Source organism: Salvia splendens, chromosome 21 (genome assembly GCF_004379255.2).
Source record: "Salvia splendens isolate huo1 chromosome 21, SspV2, whole genome shotgun sequence".
NCBI classification, from domain to species: domain Eukaryota; kingdom Viridiplantae; phylum Streptophyta; class Magnoliopsida; order Lamiales; family Lamiaceae; genus Salvia; species Salvia splendens.
Genome location: NC_056052.1, coordinates 7,673,459 through 7,693,404, shown reverse-complemented (window position 1 = coordinate 7,693,404; position 19,946 = coordinate 7,673,459). Strand labels below are relative to the sequence as shown.

The 19,946-nt window shown below is 34.4% G+C and overlaps 3 protein-coding genes across 4 annotated transcripts; 2 read left to right on the top strand and 1 right to left on the bottom strand.

The window, feature by feature from the left end:
• Nucleotides 1-3,253: 3,253 nt before the first annotated feature.
• On the top strand, nucleotides 3,254-4,033 carry LOC121784143 (secreted RxLR effector protein 161-like). The gene has a single exon (XM_042182324.1). It carries the CDS (start codon nucleotides 3,254-3,256, stop codon nucleotides 4,031-4,033), a length of 780 nt encoding a protein of 259 aa, XP_042038258.1.
• Nucleotides 4,034-12,369: 8,336 nt separating this feature from the next.
• LOC121783758 (floral homeotic protein AGAMOUS-like) lies at nucleotides 12,370-16,773 on the top strand. Of its 2 annotated transcripts, none has more exons than XM_042181938.1 (9): nucleotides 12,370-12,530; nucleotides 12,741-12,976; nucleotides 15,351-15,432; nucleotides 15,566-15,627; nucleotides 15,709-15,808; nucleotides 15,907-15,948; nucleotides 16,189-16,230; nucleotides 16,306-16,454; nucleotides 16,543-16,773. In XM_042181938.1, the coding sequence occupies exons 2-9, from the start codon at nucleotides 12,747-12,749 to the stop codon at nucleotides 16,544-16,546; spliced, it is 711 nt and encodes a 236-aa protein (XP_042037872.1). In that variant the 5' UTR covers nucleotides 12,370-12,530; nucleotides 12,741-12,746; the 3' UTR covers nucleotides 16,547-16,773. The 2 variants fall into 2 exon arrangements, with proteins under 2 accessions (XP_042037872.1, XP_042037871.1); XM_042181937.1 differs by having other exon boundaries at nucleotides 16,186-16,230.
• A 183-nt stretch (nucleotides 16,774-16,956) lies between these two features.
• Nucleotides 16,957-18,557, bottom strand: LOC121784142 (GDSL esterase/lipase At2g19010-like). The gene is made up of 3 exons (XM_042182323.1): nucleotides 18,114-18,557; nucleotides 17,240-17,489; nucleotides 16,957-17,159 (listed from the first exon to the last, which is right to left on the bottom strand). Exons 1-3 carry the CDS (start codon nucleotides 18,138-18,140, stop codon nucleotides 16,957-16,959), a joined length of 480 nt encoding a protein of 159 aa, XP_042038257.1. The 5' UTR covers nucleotides 18,141-18,557.
• Between the last annotated feature and the right edge of the window lie 1,389 nt (nucleotides 18,558-19,946).

Below are 19,946 nucleotides of genomic sequence, written 5' to 3'. Positions count from 1 at the left end.
TCGAGTTCTGGTTTTGATTGTATTAAGATAGCGATTGCAAATTGGCGCCGTCTGTGGGAACGAGAGAAGACGACGCATTCGACAATGTCTACCGCGAAATTTGATGTTGAGCGGTTCACCGGCGAAAATGATTTCGGCCTGTGGAGATTGAAAATGAGAGCTGTTTTGATGCAGCAAGGAGTCTGGGATTATGTGAAATCCAAGACGGACAAGAAGGAACTTGAGGGGGTGGATGCGACGAAAGCGCAGGAGCTGGAATATAAGGCGTATAGCTCGATCGTCTTTTACCTCAGTGATAGGGTTTTGAGGGAAGTTCAGAAAGAAGGTGATGCCGCAGGAGTATGGGAGAAATTGGAGAAAATCTATATGGAGAAGTCGATCTCCAATAGGTTACATCTCAAGCAAAGATTGTTCAACTTTAGATTTACTGACTCCAAGAATCTGGCCGATCAGCTCGAAGATTTTCGAAAGTGTATGGATGATCTTGAGGGTGTTGATGATCCTATAAAGGATGAAGATAAGGCATTGATGTTGCTGAATGCTCTGCCTCAGAATTTTGAACAATTCAGAGACTCCATACTTCTGGGGAGAGATTCCAAGGTGACTTTGGAGGAAGTGTATTCTGCACTTAAATTGAAAGGAATGCAGAAATCCATCAGCAAACCGATTGATCATGCAGCTGAGAGTCTGAATGTGAAAGCAGCCTCAAAGAAACCGTTCAAGTTCAAGAAACCATCATCTGATAAATGGAAGCCAAAATCCACAAAAGATGGGGACCAAAAGGAAACTAGAAGCTGTTTTTGGTGTAAGAAACCAGGACACATCAAACAAAATTGCTTTGCTTGGAAGAAAAAGCAAGCTGAAAATCATAAGGAAGAAGGAACTGCAGCTATCACTGAAGAAATTGAAGAAGCTAGAGCTCTGAATGTGGTCCAGAGCAGTCCCATATCCAAGTTATGGATCATGGACTCTGGCTGCAGTTTCCACATGTCCTCAAATCTTGAGTGGTTCATGGATTTGAAGGAGTCAGATGGCTCGGTGTTGCTTGGAGATGATCACGTTTGTGATGTTAAGGGTTGGTGTGGGGAAGATATCCTTGAGGATGGATGATGGATCCTTGAGAACTCTCACTGATGTGAGATACATTCCATCCATTAAAAGGAATTTGATATCCTTGGGTCTTCTTGAGAAGAATGGCTATAGATTGACTCTTTTTGGTGGAGAGATGATTGTCACAAAGGATGGCCAGGTGATCATGAAGGCTGTCAGAAAAAATGTACTCTATTATCTACATGCTGAGGCAGTAGCTGGATCGGCTAACTCCACTCAACAGACCATCAATTGGCATGCTAGGCTGGGCCATGTGGGAGACACTGGGCTGATGCAGCTGGTAAAGCAAGGCATTATTCAGATGGCTGAGTCAGAGATACAAAGAGCCATTGGATCATGTGAAGAGTGCATTCTAGGAAAGAGCAAGAAGCTGCCATATGGAGTAGGCAAACATAATTCAACAGAGCCTCTCCAATATGTTCACAGTGACATTTGGGGCCCTGCACCAGTAAATAGCATTGGAGGAGGCAGGTATTTCTTATCCTTTGTTGATGATTTTTCAAGAAAGGTTTGGATAATGATCATGAAAGAAAAATCAGAGACATTCCAGAGATTTCAAGAATGGTGTACTGCAGTTGAGTTAGAGAAAGGAAAACATTTGAGGTGTTTTAGGACTGACAATGGGCTGGAATTCTTGTCCCATGAGTTTGATGAATTTTGTAAGAGAAAGGGGATTAAAAGGCATAGAACGGTCCCTCACAACCCACAACAGAATGGGGTTGCTGAGAGGATAAATAGAACCATTCTTGAAAAGGTAAGATGCATGTTGATAGCATCTGGAATGTCAAAGCCATTTTGGGGAGAAGCAGCCTCCACTGCTGTTGTTTTAATCAACAAATGTCCCTCTGCTGCTATTGAGAATCAGACTCCGGATAATAGATGGTATGGATCTTGTGGAGACTATTCCAGATTGAGGCCATTTGGGTGTAGAGCATATGCTCATATCAAACAAGGAAAGTTGGAGCCAAGGGCTCTCAGATGTGTGATGATAGGCTATCAGGTTGGAGTTAAAGGTTACAGATTATGGTGCTGTGAGGAGGGAAATAAGAAAGTGGTGATTAGTAGGGATGTTATTTTCAGGGAATCTGAAATGCCTTTCCTCAAGAAGCAAGTTCAGACTGTTGAGTTTGAGGTGGAGGGTCAGAGGGAATCTACATCAGATGCTATGAGATGTTCACCAGAAACCAATGTTGGTGGATCCTCTGAACATGAAAGTAACAGCACGACTCCACAGAGACTGATTGCCACAGACAGACCCAGAAGAAGAATCAAGCTTCCCTCCAGATTTCAGGAGTTTGATATGATGCACTATGCATTGGCTATAGCTGAGGAGATGGACTATCATGAGCCTTCAACTTACAAGGAAGCAATAAGAAGCCCAGAAAAGGATCAGTGGCTATTAGCTATGCAAGAGGAAATTGATAGCTTGTACAAGAATCACACATGGATTTTGGTGTTAAGGCCAACTGATCAGCAAACAGTTGGATGTAAATGGATTTTCAAGAAGAAAATCGAGGTTTCCAACAACAATCAAATAAGGTTCAAAGCTAGATTGGTGGCTAAGGGATTCACACAGAAAGAGGGGGTGGACTACAATGAGATTTTTTCACCTGTGGTTAAACACAGCTCCATCAGAATTTTGCTTGCAATTGTTGCACAAAGAGATTGGGAATTGGAGCAACTTGATGTTAAAACAGCCTTTCTTCATGGAGAGCTTGAAGAAAAGATCTACATGGAACAACCACCTGGCTTCATTCAACCAGGGGATGAGGGAAAAGTATGTCTATTGAAGAGAAGCTTGTATGGGCTGAAACAAAGTTCAAGGCAGTGGTATCTCAGATTTAATGAATTCATGCAGAAAATTGGGTTTGAGAAATCTTTGTATGATCACTGTGTATTCATCAAGAGAAGAGGTGGAGTTGCTGTGGCATATCTACTATTGTATGTAAATGATATGTTGATTTCTGCTAAGCATAAGGAAGAGGTGGAGCTAGTGAAATCTGATCTGAAATTTGAGTTTGAGATGAAAGATCTTGGGAATGCTAAGAAGATTCTTGGGATGGAAATTATCAGAGACAGACATCACAAGAAGATATGGCTGACTCAGAGGGATTATATCAGTAATGTGATCAAGAGATTTTAGATGGATAAAAGTAAGCCAGTGAGCATGCCACTGAGTCCACAATTTAAACTCAGTGTGAATCAAAGCCCAAAGGATGATGAACATAGAAGAGAAATGGATAAAATCCCATATGCAAACATAGTGGGAAGTATCATGTACACCATGGTGTGTACAAGGCCAGATATCAGCCAAGGAATAAGTGTTGTCAGCAGATACATGGCTGATCCAGGTCTGGAGCATTGGCATGCTTTGAAATGGATACTGAGATACCTAAATGGAACTCAGGATTATGGAATATTGTTTGATGGGAGTAAGGAAATTGAAGAGCAGCCTCTGATGGGATATTGTGATTCTGATTTTGCAACCAATATAGACACAAGGAAGTCCCAATCTGGTTATGTATTCTGTTTGTATGGTGCTGCAGTCAGTTGGAGATCAAGTTTGCAATCTGTGGTGGCTCTCTCAACAACTGAAGCTGAGTACATTTCTATGTCTGAAGCTGTAAAGGAAAGCATATGGCTGAAAGGGATCTGCTCTGATTTTGGAGTTGATCAAGAAACTGTGACAATATTATGTGATTCAAATAGTGCTATATGTCTATCCAAACATCAAACATTCCATGAGAGGAGTAAGCATGTGGATGTCAAGCTGCATTTTGTGAGAGATGAGGTTGATAAAGGCTCGGTGAAGATTCAAAAGGTAGCAACTGAGCACAATGCATCTGATATGCTTACAAAAGTGTTACCCGGTTCAAAACTGAAGTATTGTATGGATTTGGTGAATCTAATCCAGCTAAAGTGAATGAAAGAAGTTGGAAGTGTTTGGAAGTTTGTTCAGTTGTGTCCCAAGGTGGAGATTTGTTATGGAATTTGGGGCAAAACTGAACTATCATTTTTGTAGTTGGAAACTATCATTCTATGAGTTTCAAGCTATCATTCTATGGGTTGTGAACAACTTAGAAAGTTCAAGGACTGATATGCAATAGTTCGGGGACTAATATGCAAATTCTTGTATTTTTCGTTTGTATTTCCCTCACAATTATTTGAGTATGAAAGGAGAGGGAGTTAGTTAGATTCTTCACTTCTGGAGCCGAGCTGTAACTAGCAAAAGAGAGAAAGAGTTTTTCATCTTGTGTTAGTTAGAATTCTTCCATACATTGAATAAAAGTTCTCCACCATTTTTCATCCGAGTTCAGAGTGTTTTCTTGACTTAATCATTTCAATCAATTGTGTATTGTATTCTTGTTCGTTCCGAGTTTGATCTTGGCTGTGCTCGAGGTCTGGTTTTGATTGTATTAAGATAGCGATTGCAGAGTTGTCAGCATAAGGTTTGCTAGTGTAGTTATTTGTAGGCTATTACGTTGAAATAAGACTTACCAAACTATCTTCTTCCCTCTCTTTAGCATAGACATTTCTTTTGAGTATGTGATTAAAGAAATTGTATTATATGAGCAAAGTGAAAGAAATTAAAGTAGAAAATAGAATAAAGTAGAGAGGTGATCCTCTCACGATTTTGCTCTTGGGACACTCTCCAAAATGTCTCATACTAATGGAGTTGAGATAGCCTATATATATTGTTTGAAACTACTGATTTTCTGATGCAAGATGTGTTCTGCACCCCTTAAAAAATTAAGATAGAGAATAAATTAAGAGAGAAAAGATGTGTTGTTTTTTGCTAAAAAGAAGAAATGATTCATTATAATGAAACAATCTAAAACGATATTACTCCATTACAGTGGGACGGAGAGAATATTATTGATAAAGTCTAGTGACCAACCGATTTATATATAAAAAATGATTGAACTAACTTTTTTTATAATGGATAGCACGTTTGAAATTTGTTTCCTATCTCCCATTTATATGAGCATATAAAATTGACATTAAGTACGTCATAAGAGAATTACTTCGCATCTCATATCATTGTTAGTTGTAATGTTCACAGCTCCACACAGATATAGTAGTATTAGTGATAATTTTTGTTTTCATTTCCAGCTTGACAAGGTTCCTCTTCTTTTTCTAACATGTGTTTAGGTGTCACTCAATAAACAGTTAGTCGGGTTGTTTTGTACATCAAAGTTAGCTTGGTGATTAGACTATAGTATCATCACTATCATGAGTTACACTTTTAACATTATACGTATAGTGACGAATCAAATTGTGGAATATGAGATAGAACTATAACAAAAAAAAAATGAAGTCAATTTAGTTAATACATGCATATATATATATGAAGTATAGTGTAGATCCAATAACAATAACATTAATTCTAGATACCTAGAAGATTTTCTTGTTATGACTATGTGAAGTTCCTTGATATCTTCAGATTCCTCAAGTTTATTGATTTTAGCACAACCATTCATTTCACACAAACATACATACGATCGATTTATTTAAAGAAATGTCAAAAGAAAATTAACCGAAAAAGAAGGCTAGCTAGCTTTGTACTTTTCACACGATGCATAGCATTCTAAAACTTCACACATCCTATATATAGGGTCGCATTAAGATGAAAACTCAATTTAGAAGATAATTCGACTACTAATCTGGGCCATTAGATTCAAAAATGGAGATCCAAATTAATTTAATCTCGATTGACGTTGTGTTGACATTTCTGTTGATGTTATTTGTCATCTGTTGACATCAAATCTTGAAATATAACGGTCCATATCATAATTCGAAGTTTGTACAATATATAGATTTGCATACATACATCCCTATGTATATATATGACTTATAAGTTATATATAGTTGGCTACAAATCTAATCTCAACCAAAGTATAGAACACAAAATTAAACTAAACAAAACAATAGATGCACGTGTGAATTGCTGGACTAATAGCACACATAATATTTCTTGAAATGCAAAATTGCTTATGGCAAAGTGTTCGATTCTTGCCCATTAATATTGGTTTTGAAAATAGAAGGCAAAATGACCAACCCTTTCTAATAGATGCTCCGGCAAAAGTAGACATCTCACATGAACCCTATGCCCACTTTTTACAAACAGTTTGGCATCTCTATCAATCACATAAGTCGATTCAAGTCGAGTATAATTTTATATAATCAAGTTAGGGTTTAAAAAAAAGAAATTGTAAAATAAAAACCTTAAATCATAAAGTGATTTTATTTAGTGAGTTATGTTACTACTTAATTACCATATTATCACAATTTAAGTGCTCGCATCAACCCTCCATGTGGGTAACACATTCATTAATCCTTGAATTCTTGAACCATTAACTATAAATCCAATGTGTAAATTCACAAACCTACCATCTTCAATTTCTAGTAGTAATACTTTTATTTTTGGCTGAATTGGTTTATGAAATTTGCAATGTTTTAATCAAGCCATGAGTTTTCATAGAAGAATTTGACATACTATATTTTAGCAAGACAACTTCAAGAGAAACGATTATAGGTTTTCTCCTTCCCCTTGATTAATCAAATCTTGACGTGAAAGAGGGAGAAAAAACAAATAAATATATAAAAAAACATGAAAGTATGGGTATTAGAAAATCTAGACACTAAGTGATGTGATATGTATAACTTCACATATCACGTCAATAGCGCACAATTAATAATGTGGTGGCCTATGTTCTAGGTTGTGTTTTTTCATTCTTTATTTATTTAGTTATATTAATTGATTAGTTCAATCAATGATTTCGAGTTTTTTTTTTATAACTAACTAGTTGGAAAAAATAATCAATGATTTCGAGTTTCAGTATGTACTTTTTCGTTATAGTTGGATAAGCAATGCTTGCAATTAAGCTTTTTATGTGTACGTGGTAACCAATTTTTATGCCATATATTTCTTATCGGAGTGAACTACATAAATGGTATCTGATATTTCACGTTCATACATAAATGATGTCTGATCTTTCACTTTCGTACATAAATGGTACATGATCTTTATTTTATATCATTTTTGGTACCTATAAACTACATTTTTGGTACCTGGTGCAATATTCACCCCCAAAATACCCTCTAAACAAATTTATTTTTCCATTTGTGTCATAAAGGGTATTTTGGGCATTAACAATTAGTACCAAAAGTGATATTATAATATCTTCTCTCATTCTCCTCACTCTTTATACTATTATTATTAATCAATATTAATATTATTATTTTGATGTTATAAATTAATAATTAATGTATTTTTGTAATATTATTTGAATATACTTAATCATAATTATAGTTATAATTATATTTAATTATTATAATAATATTATTGTTATAATAGTAAAAACTAGTAATTATAGTTATAATTATATTTAATTATTATAATAGTATTATTGTTATAATAGTAAAAACTAGTAGTAATTAATAAATAATAATTATTATTTTATATTAAATTAATAACTAATCAATATAGTCTTAATCAAAATTTAAAATTGTGAATTGTATTCATAATGATAAAGAGTTAAATATTTTTATTTAGGTGTTTCAACCCTAATACGAGTATAAATAATTTAATTAAAAATATTCAATTGATTTAATTACTTTAAATAATTAATTTAATTAGGTGTTTTGTTATTGATTTATATTATGAATGCAATTAGATGTATGTATAAAACACTAAAACGAAAGAAGAAAAAGAAGAGAAAAGAAAAAAGAGGAAACATAAACTAAGGAGAAAAAAGAAAGAAGAAAGGAAGATAAAATACCAAAAAGAAAAAAGAAAATGAAGAAAAAAGAAAGAAGAATAAACTAAAGAAGTAAAAAAGAAATAAGAAAGGAAGAAAAAAATTCACACATTTGGTTCTATTTAATTGAAATTCCAAAAATATCCTCCATATCAAAAAAATCACATGTTTGGTACCTAGGGTTATTTTTGTCATGGGGTACCAAAAACGATATAAAATAAAGATCAGGTACCATTTATGTGCGAAAGTTAAAGATCAGGTACCATTTATGTAGTTCACTCTTCTTATTAAACATATGTAAAAATTAAAAGCCTCCCACAAAGTTCGAAACCTTAAAATTAAAATTTTAGTGAAAAGTATTGAAGATTGGAAATTAAAGTTATAAATGCTACTCCATCTATCCACTAATTAAAAAGCTATTTTGTCATTTTAATTATCTATAATTTAAAAAATCATTTACTTTTTTTTCCACTTTTAGTATACAAAATCCCACATTCCACTAATTTTTTGCACTCACAATCTATTACTCTTCTATCCCATAAGAGTATGCACTTTTGGACACGAGTTCTAATGCACAATTAGTAAATTAAGAGAGAAATAGAAAAAATAATAATTAAAGTATTGTTAGTGAAAAAGAGGTCTCACTTCATAAAAGAGAAAAGATTTTTCAAAATTAGCAAGTGCATACTCTTGTGGGACGGACTAAAAAGGAAAGAGAGCATGCTTTTGTGGGATTGGGGGAGTATAAAACTAATTCTAGAATTGAGTCCCACATTCCACTTAATTTCTAGATTACTTTTTCTTCACAAAATCAAACAATTTCTTAAAATCTTTGCTGATTGAAAATGACTCTTTAAATGGAGGACAAAGGTGGTACATTTCTTTGTGTTAAAAAGATTCAACCCTCTTATTTTCTCAATTTACTCGGGTCAATACTTTGATTTTGTGATAAATTGACATAACTATGTATATATGTAATTTTATCGACTCTTTGTTGTAAATAAGATGAATTATTATGATTTATTCAAGCAAGACCTTCAATTTAAAATACGCTCCCTTAATTCCACGATAGTTGAGTTGTATTCATATTTATCTATCCCACTATAATTGAGTTGTTTCATTTATTTGGAGAAATTATTTTATTCACTATTCTATTTCACATTTTCTTTCTCTGTCATATACTCCCTCCGTCCGCGAATAGGAGTCTCATTTCTATCCGGCACGGGTTTTAAGAAATGTTAAGAAAAGTGGGTGGAAAAAAGTTAGTGGAATATGGGTCCCACTTGTATATATTAGTTTTAAATGATATGTGAGTGAAATGAGTTGGTGGAATGTGGGGCCTTTTTACCATTTATGGTAATTATGAACCGGGACTCCTATTCGCGGACGGACCAAAATGGAAAAACGTGACTCCTATTCGCGGACAGAGGGAGTATAATTTATTCTCTTTTCAACTTTATTACTATATCTCCGGTTAACCTTTAAACAATCATTTCTTAATCTTTGTGTAAAAAAAGAAATGCCCCAACTAAGATGGGACGAATGTAGTACACCATAACCATCAATGTTATTGTTGTTATCTTATATTGGTGTGAAGATAGAAGTGAAACCACTATCACTAATTGATTTTAGGATGAAAATCTATCATGGTATCAGAGCTGGTCTTCGACTATAGATAAATTTAACTGGCCATTAACATATCTAGGCTTTAAATTTGGGTAAGTTTGATAGATAACTAGTCCAACTCCTCGAAAGTTCAATCTTAAAGAATTTGAAAAAGGGTGTTGACAAATAAGATAAAAATAACTATAACAATATCACATAATCAATATAAAATCAATAAAATCACTATATAAGTCTCGTGGTTAATTCTTCTCTCATTAGTTGGTTTTAACATGACATGAAAATCAAACAAAAAAGTACACTATACTGTCATTAGAAAACAACAAAGGATATCAAATTATGTATAAGTGGCGGAGAATAAAACAATGTGAATTACTTTAAGATTTTAAAATAAGTCAACACCGAACCGAAAAGTTAGGGTTACAAAGTGCTAGTATAGGTTGCAAATCGCATCTAAATACCCAATCTATCGAGAAAATCTTACCCAATTATTCGCTTTAGATTCAATTGATTACATTTGGACTCGAATTTTGAAGGTTTAACCGCAATACGAGCTCAAATATCCTAAAAAGGAGAATATAACTTGAATCCAATTTCGATGCCTAAGAAAATAAAAGACATGGTTAAAAATAAAAATAAAAAGAAGTGATTCAAACATATGCAAAATAAAAGAAATGAATTTTACAATTAATAACAAAATTAAAAAAAAACGGGCTTAACATACATATGCAAAGTCAAACACATATATAGCAAGCTTAAGAGGGATTCATTCATCACCCAAATTAGCCTATTAATAAAACATTAAATCTAAGATCATATGCGAAAAAAATCAAAACTTACCAAATGTAATAAACAATTCGACTAACTAGAGATAATTTTACTTTGAATTCATAACTAATTAAGAAATGTAAATCTCTTCCTATAACGTGGTCCATGAAAGTGAAGTATCCACTGACACAAGTCCCTTTACAATTTCTAATTTCGTATAAGATGACACATTTACAACTTCTCCCATTTAATCTCTTCCATTAATGTGGTCGCAAATCGTAATGCATCAATACACATCACTTGTACGCATATATAATAATCTCTTTTGTCTCTAAGTAGTTGAGTCGTATTTCTTTTTGAATTGTCCAAAGTCTTTTACATTTTTAGCAAAAAGCAATACATTTCTTCTCTTTTTTTATTGGATAAAATGCTCAAACCACAAACGGCAGTGAGCAAAACAAGTTTCAACCCAACCAAAAGCGAACAACAAGATCACCAAACAAGAACGAACATCACATTTCTTCTCTCTTACTTTACTATCTCTTACTACTTTATTCTCTCTTTACCTTTTTCCTTTCTGCTTTACTCGCTTGAACAATTTTTCGAAAATCCTATGCTGAATAGAAACGCAAGGGATGGAGGGAGTACATTGTACCCGCATGGTCGAGTTACATACTCTGTACCCTAAAAACAGAGACTTTAAGGGATGACATGTATTTTAATACAAAATTTATAAAATATGAGAAACCAAAAAAGTAGTGAATAGTAAAACCTACGTTAGAGCATGCCCAATGGCACCTAACCCACGTGGCGCGCCATGGGTTGTGCGTGACGCCCACTCGCCCCCCCACCCACCCACCCACCCACCCACGAGTAGACGTCGTTTTATCCATTTAATTATTTTTTTAATTCATAAAAATTCAAAAAAATAAAAAGAAAAAAACAATTCGCACTTCCCAAAATATAGTCGTTTTATGACCATTATTTCAGTTTTTTTTTATTTTTTTTCATTTTTTTATCTGTAATTCATCCAAATCATATACTTCATAAATACCCTCATTCATCACTGATTTTTTTACATCAAACCAATCTATCTATCACTCATTTTTTTCAATTCAAGTATGTCTAGATGAAGGAGACGAAACGGACCAAACCAAGCGAGAGGAATGGGACGAGACAGGCCAAACCAAACGACCCCCCAAACTTCCATAGTTGTTTTATTGGGAATGTTGTTCGTTGCTACAACGGTCGACACTTCCCGTATGTCGCTGTCAGAACGAGCGACACATCAACAAACAATTGCACTTCTCATGTCTCGTTTGAACGTGTCACCACCGCAGCAGCCGTAAGAGTAATTTTTTTTAGTTTTTAACTATGATTTTCAATTATGTATCTTTTAATATGATATTTAATTTTTAGGATTTAAATTATGTACTCTTTAATTTTTAGAATTTTATTTTATGTAATTTTTAATATTTTAGAAAATTGTAGATGGCATTTTCGGGTTTTTTAATTAAGTTTTATTATTAATGAAATGTTTTTAGGAATTTTAGGTTTAAATTGATTAATAGAATAGTACTCCCTCCGTCCCTAGTTACTTGAGTCGTATTCTATTTTGGGTTGTCCCAAGTTACTTGAATCATTTCTCTTTTTGGCTAAAAACAAAATATCTAATCACATTTACTTTATTCTTTCTTTTACTTTACTCACTCTCCCCTCTCTTACTTTATTCTCTCTTGTACTTTATTTAACTCACTAAACACAACTTTCTTAAATCTCGTGCCAAAAGAAACTTCTCAAGTAACGTGGGACGGAAGGAGTAGGATCCATGAATAGTGAAGAGCATGCTCTTATGGTTGTGAGTGTCGTGCCTTCGTTAAGAGTATGGAATAAAATATGGATAAAAGTGAAGTTGAGTTCCGGATCTATGAATAGTAAAGAGCATCGCGGAGAGCACGTTGAGCATGCTCTTATTACTAATGTAATGCGTGATGAAAAATTCGACTAATTTAAAACACAGGATGGAGTATTAATAAATCATAATAAACCATTTGTTTATCCCATCTACTAGAGTGTATAAGCTGACCACAAAATATCATCAAACTGGACTAATCATCAAAACAAAGGTCATTTTCTTGTTTTATAAATACACACAACAGCTAGTGGAAACAACCATTTTCTGCATCTCTCTTGCACATTTGAGAGAATCAAAAGCTCAAAACACAGAAAATTTCAACCTTTTTTTTCTCAATATTCCTCCCCACTAAGGTACAAATTTCCATTCTTGCAAAAAAAATATCATGGGCTTGAGAAAAATTGAATCTTTAATATGCCCTTTTGTGTGAAATGCAGTTCTTCGATATCTTTATATTTATTCTTGATCTTGGCCTCAAGCAAAATGTTAAAAAGGGGTTAAAAAACATAAAGAAGGAAGTTTCATGTATATATATTCATATGCCGATTTTTTTAATCTTGCAGCTGGAAATGGAGCTCCAAAGTGATCAATCAAGGGAGATGTCAGCTGAGAGGAAGATTGGGAGGGGAAAGATCGAGATCAAGCGGATCGAAAACACGACAAATCGGCAGGTTACCTTCTGCAAGAGGAGAAATGGTTTGCTCAAGAAGGCCTATGAATTGTCTGTGCTTTGTGATGCTGAGGTTGCACTAATTGTTTTCTCAACCAGAGGGAGACTCTATGAGTATGCCAATAACAGGTATGGATTGATCTTTATATATATTGAACATTAAAAAAAGGGATCTTGAGAGAAAACTAAACTTGTTTGAAAATCTTAGTATAGGAGGATCTAGGGCAAGAAGGTTTTGTTTGAGATGTTTTAGTTTTGTACATCTAAAAAGGGTACTAAATAGTTGTGGGTTGATTGGTCTGTTTTGAGACAGTGTGTGAGAAAATTAGGAAAGGATTGTGAGAAGAAGGACATGAGGCCTTTTACAGTGAAGATTTTTGCTTGAGATAGATTATGGATTTTGGATGGCTTTCTGATTTTCCCAATTTTGTGTTTTTGTTTCAACTTTCACTGTGGCTTTATGCGGGTTTCCTCTTTTTGTGATGATCCCAATTAGCCCATGTTTTGCTTAGTGCAGAGATCTCTTTTTTTTTTGTGTCCATGGTGGGAGAAAATAGCAGCTTCTTGCTTTTCTAACCAAGAAAATGGCCACATTCTCATCTTCCTCATCTTTCTCTCCCTCTCCTTCTCTCATGTGTTAGTAAAGTTCTTTGAATGAAATTTTCTCTCTCTTGCACACAAACATAGAGTCAAGTTAAGCTCTGATTATTCTGTTCATCTCTCTATCTTGACACTTCCTTAATTGAAGACCTTAATTACTTTTTTTTATTTCATGTTTATTGAATTGAACTGATCTCTATTCTATTTCAAAATATTTTCTCTAAATTTCACCTCTGCAAATCAACTACACCAAAAGCTGCTCTAATTAGGGTTAGGGCTGGCCTATCTCAGATCCCCAAAACCCAAATAAAAATTCGATCTTTTTCACCTTATTTAGATCAACGTTACTTCCAAAACAAAAAAAATATCCTCAGAGCCCATCAATCAAGATTCAATTTTTTTTCCCTTTTCTTTGATTTCCACTTAGTTTCAAGTCTATTAATCACGATTCTTTAATGTTAATGACACTCCAAAATTCTTGAGCTTTTGACAACAAAACAATCCATCATTACATCTTATCAAATTAAATCTCTCACACACACAGAAATCAGAAGCTTGTGTGTTTCTTGGGAAGATTTCAAAATCCAATTTGCGTGTGTGTGTCAAGTCATCTTGATGCTTTCACAAAGCATTAAAGTTCTTGAAAGCTAAAACAAGAAGGTATTCAGTGGAGAAAGCGAATTCAAAACCAATGAAAACTCCCTTCATTTTTTTGTCATCTCATTATAGCATCTTTAATACCGCAGCATCTCACAAATTTCCATTTCCGGAAACCATATTTTCATTTTCTCTTAAAAATATAATCTTTCTTCAAAATTTAAGTTTCTTTAAAAGAGAGTCATTGGTACTGGCGTTGCCCAACCAATGAGAGAGTTCTGAGATTCTGAGGTTTTTGGAATTTACAAAATTGACGGTTGAAAAGGTGAGGGTTAATAGTATTAACCGTTGGGGAATGGAAAGGGATAATGGGTTAATTGTAATGACTGTGGTAAAAGATGGGTGAATTACTGCCTAGTTTGAGACCTAGAAATTTGGGCCAATCATGCTGCGACATTTTTCCAGCTTGGCATGGACAGCCAATCACTGGCTCGAGGATATTAAGGTAGCAGAGACTAAGATATTCAGGAGCTTTTGGTGTTTTTTTAACAGCTGAATTTAATTTGATTATATTAGATCATGTCAATTAGACGTCTTGAGTAGACAACATCAAATTTGATAAAAAAAAGTTGCACAATCGTCTTTTCAAATAAGAATAAATAAGAATAGATATATCCCTAATTTCAAATATACCGTCCCGTTCTTACCGAATATGATCAACTTTTATTTTTAGTTTGTCTTAACAAAAATAACTCATTACTAAAAATGAAAACACATTTATCTATACTTTATTTTCTCTCTTACTTTATTATTTCCACTCAATATACAAAATTAAATTGCATAAAATCTCGTGTTGTCCAAGGAAGAGGTCATCTTCATCTTTCTTGGGATGGAGGAAGTAGTATGCTTTTCATTATGAATCGACCACAAAAATTAGGCCTTTTATTTTACATAAGTTTCTCTTTAACAAGAGAATCTCATTATGTATTAAGAATACTTTAACTACTTATCATCCCTATTCATTTCCTATTTTATCAATTTTACAATTATTTGATTTAGTTTCAATGTCAGTTGATTAGTAGGAAAGCGTTCACGAATAGTTTTTCTAGTAAGATATTCGAAAAGCACGATATACTAAAACTTCAGTATTTTTTCTTTTTTTCCGTACGATAAGTTCGATATTGTGGTATTTTCTTCATCCCTAGTCACAATTAGTCTTATACACATCGAAGTAGTTACAAGTATGTATATATGAACAATTTTTTAAAATAATCAGGACTGAAATTAGAATAATAAATGAATGCAGCGTTAAAGCAACAATTGAGAGGTACAAGAAAGCATCCTCAGATTCCTCAAGTAGTGGCTCTATTTCTGAAGCTAACACTCAGGTACAAATTCATTATTTTTGTCAATTTGTTCATGATTTGTGATTTTAACCACGTTTTTCTTATAATTTTAAGATGATGTTGTAAAATTATGATAAAATTTAGTTCTAACTGTTACCAACTATGCTTGTTTCAGTACTACCAGCAAGAGTCTTCAAAGCTCCGTGCACAAATCAGTAATTTGCAGAACAATAATAGGTAATATTTCTCAATTTTTGTGTTATATATATATATAGTGAAACTGCCTCAATTAATATTTTTTCTGTTTAATTGGAACAGGAACATGGTTGGTGAGTGTTTAGGTGCTTTGAATTTGAGGGAGCTCAAGAATTTGGAGACTAAAGTGGAGAGAGCAATTGGCAAAATCAGATCCAAGAAGGTACAAGAAATTAATAATAATAATAATAATAATTTCAACCAATTAAAGGTCTTTCATTTAGTACTAGTATTTGTAATTCTATTTGTGGCTTACTGCAGAATGAGCTTCTATTTGCTGAAATTGAGTACATGCAAAAGAGGGTAAGTATGTCAGTAACATTTTAATTATGAAGTCACCATATAGTATTTTATATATATATATATATATATGTTTTGATTGTATTTTATATAGTACCATATAAAACATACTATGAGGGTAAGTATGTAGATAAATCAGTAACATTTGAATTATGAAGTGAATTGTATTTTTTTATGTTTTGATTGTATTTACTAGAACAATTTTTGTGCCTGATTATATTTACTAAATTATATTGGCAGCAGGAGATTGACTTACATCAAAACAATCAATACCTTCGAGCAAAGGTATGTCTGTCTATTTCTCTGCATTAATTTTTCACAATTTGAATGAATTATTAATGAGTGTGAGTTGTTAAATAGATAGCTGAAACTGAGAGAGGGCAGCAGCACATGAACTTGATGCCCGGGAGTTCCGATCAGTATCACGGCCTCGTTCAATCTCAGCCGTTCGATTATCTCCAACCCTCCGATGATTACCATAGGCAAGACCAGACTTCTCTGCAATTAGTGTAAGCCTCTCCTACCATTACCAATATTAATTAGTGTAACATTAATTACTAAAATTATCATCTTTATTTTTTCTTGTGGAATTAACAGCTAACCTTATGTGGAGGCTGTTCTGTCGTCGCAAGTGAGCTCCATCGATTCAAAAACTCTTCGTTATACTTATATATTGTTGGTTGATTAACTTTTATGTTAATGTTGTATTCTTGTCTGTTGAGGCCTCAAATTTAGTTCATATATGTATTTGTGACCTATAAATATTTGACAATGCTTAACTAATTACTACTACTACTACTACTTAATTAATAATGTATATCTGATGTTTGTATTGTTTTTATTACTACTACCATCCAGCATATATCACCGATAAATTATATCTAAATCGTTTATTTTAGTATAAAAAAGCAACGACCATTCCATACAAAAATCATTTCAAATTAAGGAAAAATAAAATATTTTTTGAGGAATGCAAAACTAATTAGTAAAAGAAATTATTGATGAACAAGACTATGAATGTCGAAAGGGTAAGCATCGGAGGGCAGCTCTGCACGGGGAGGATCTCGCAGCTGCAGCTCGATTTCCGATTTCAGTGAGATGATAATTATCCCAAAAAAAATAGTCATTTCTATTGCTGCATATTTCTTCTCCAGCGTTACATAATCCTGTTATTTTTGATACCGTGCAGCACGAAGCATTTGTAAATTTAATACCTGCACAAATACAACATAAGATAACTAACACATAAAAAAATTTACTATAGTTAATTACATAAATACTATAATTAAGTTACGTAATGCTGAATTGTGGCCTTGTGTAATAAGACTGGTAAAATTGATCATGGTAAAATGCGAGCCGTGGAGATCGGCGTTCAGGGAGTCGATGAGTGGCTTCAACCGGTCGTCGAAGGGCTGCACGATTTCATTAATGGTGTCGTTGCAAATTGATCCGTTGCTTACAGTTTTATACAGATTTTTCGGTATACAACCAAGTGGAGCCAACCCATAAACAGCTATTCTCCTTGCTCCATAGTTGTACAAGCTCTGCCAAAACAAAGGTAGATGTCGGCGACGCTGAAAATGTTTTTTTGTGTCTGATTGACTTAAAATTCTCACGGTGCTTATGAATCGAGCTGAGAAATCAAAGTCATCTCAATGCCATGATGTATGATGGATTTAGGTCATCCGACATCGTTTTGAAATGCTTTTTTTTAATTAATAAAATTATTTTCGTTTCCAAGAAACTAGGGTTTAATTCTGTGATTACCCACCAGTTTTGTAACGCACCACTTTTTGAACCCTAATTCTCGAACCCTAAAAACAAATTTTGCATTTAATGCCTTGAAGTCCGTGGATTAAATGACGAGTGAAATTGTTATTTGATATTCTTGTGATCTAATTGGACTTTGATATTCTTGTGATCTAATTGGACTTAGGGTTTTGACTGTGCGTTGACTGAGTCAACTTCATTGATTACGTGACGTGACTATTTTTTGAATAATTGGTGCGTAGTGAATTTATTTGTCAGTCAAAAGATTGGATTTATTGACAGAGCAAGATGACTTGTTTTGCGATTTTGAATTGGTGATGGTGAAATCACAAATCAAAAACTTAAATAATTCCTTTAATTGAAGAATATTTATTGGACTCAATTAGGTAGTTTTATACCCTAATCTCCTCTAGGCGTTCACACATTCTTTCACAATCTCAATTACTCCAACTGTGAGAGATACAACAGAGAAGAGAGTCAGAGAGGGAGACCCTTTTGTTGCCAACTTCAATCCATCGATCACGAGAAGAGAGGAGTAACCAAGGGGAATCGGATTCCAGTACTTCACTCTTTTCTTCTATTGTTCTAATTCCTAAAATACACCCTACACTCATGAAATTTTGTAACAGAGATCGGCAGTCTCCATCACCATCCTTAGCCTTTTCCAATCTTGTTCGACAGGTAATCTCAAACCAAGCTGCCTAAATTTTTTCCAAAATTCATCTCCAACATACAAATTCTTTGTATGGCAGAGAATAGAGGCAGCAGCTTATTCAAAATCCTCACCCCCCCAATCCACCAAGTTGCAAATCACATCTCCCCAAATTTCCAATTTCATACTACTGCATTGTTGCATGCATGATCATTCATGCGTAAAATGCATGCAACACAAGATAGCGAGCTATAAAGGAAGTCGTTGGAAGTTGGGAGTTAAGTAGGAGTTAGTTGCTGTGTAACTAACTCAAGCCAGCTGGCAATCATCACGTGAGATATGACGTGTTGCAGCCAATAAGAGTCGAGCACGTGGATGTTAGTTAGTTAAGTGAGCTAAGATGAACAGTATAAGTAGAGGAGTTGCTTATTTCTTTCGGTTATGTCGAGTATAGTGTTGAATTGTAAATCGGAGCTTAGATCGTGGATCTAGTTCCTCCTCTTCGTTTGATTGTTTCTATCGTGTAAACTTCTTGTTGATTCAATAATACGATCCTCGATTGTTCATTCAAGAGTTGCTTTGCGTATTATCGCTGAGTTCGGCAATGCCGAACTAAGAGAGGGAGACCGAGAAGAAGTCACTGAGTTCGGCAGTGACGAGCTAAGATAGGAAGACCGCGAAGAAGTCACTGAGTTCGGCAGTGACGAGCTAAGATAGGAAGACCGCGAAGAAGTCACTGAGTTCGGCAGTGGCGAGCTAAAATAGGGAAGCTACGAGCTCGGATCGTAACAAGTGGTATCCAGAGCAGTCGATCTCCGGAAACTGGAACGGTGACGCGAGGCGCTGAAATGGAGAAGAAAATGGCGGAATTGATGGATCAGAAGTTAAGTGAGCGTGATCAAGTCATTCATGAGCAGGAAATCCAAATTTTGGAATTGAGGCAAGCAATCGCTACGATTAATTTGCAGAATCAGAAAAACAACGCAGCAATGGATAATGGTGAAGGAAGTAGCGAAGGAAAATCAGATTGGGGAAGATCTACTCGATATGAGTTTCCTAAATTTGATGGTGAAGGATTTGAAGGTTGGATGATGAGAGCTGAATATTTTTTTCAAGTAGCAAGGGTACCAGAGGCGGAGAAAGTAAAGGTAGCAGCAATTCATATGGAAGGAAAAGCTCTCCAATGGCATAGAGGATTTTTGACTCTACATGGAAATGAGGCGTATGTTGATTGGAGATATTACATCTCGTGCGTAGCAGCTCGCTTTGGAGCTCATGCTTTTGAGGATCCGCTTGCAGATCTGAGGAATCTCAAACAAAAAGGTACGCTACAATCATACATGGATACTTTTGATGAGTTGTATCCGAGAGCTAGTATAAGAGAGGATCAAGCACTTAGTTTTTTCTTATCTGGACTTATTGATGAACTACAAATGCCAGTGAGAATGTTTAAACCTAAGAGCTTGGCTGAGGCTTACTCATTAGCTAAATTGCAAGAACTAACTGTGAAGGCTTTAGGAATTAAGCCTAAGGTGATGCAGAGTAATGTGTATTCTAATAGCAGTTATTACTCGAGTAG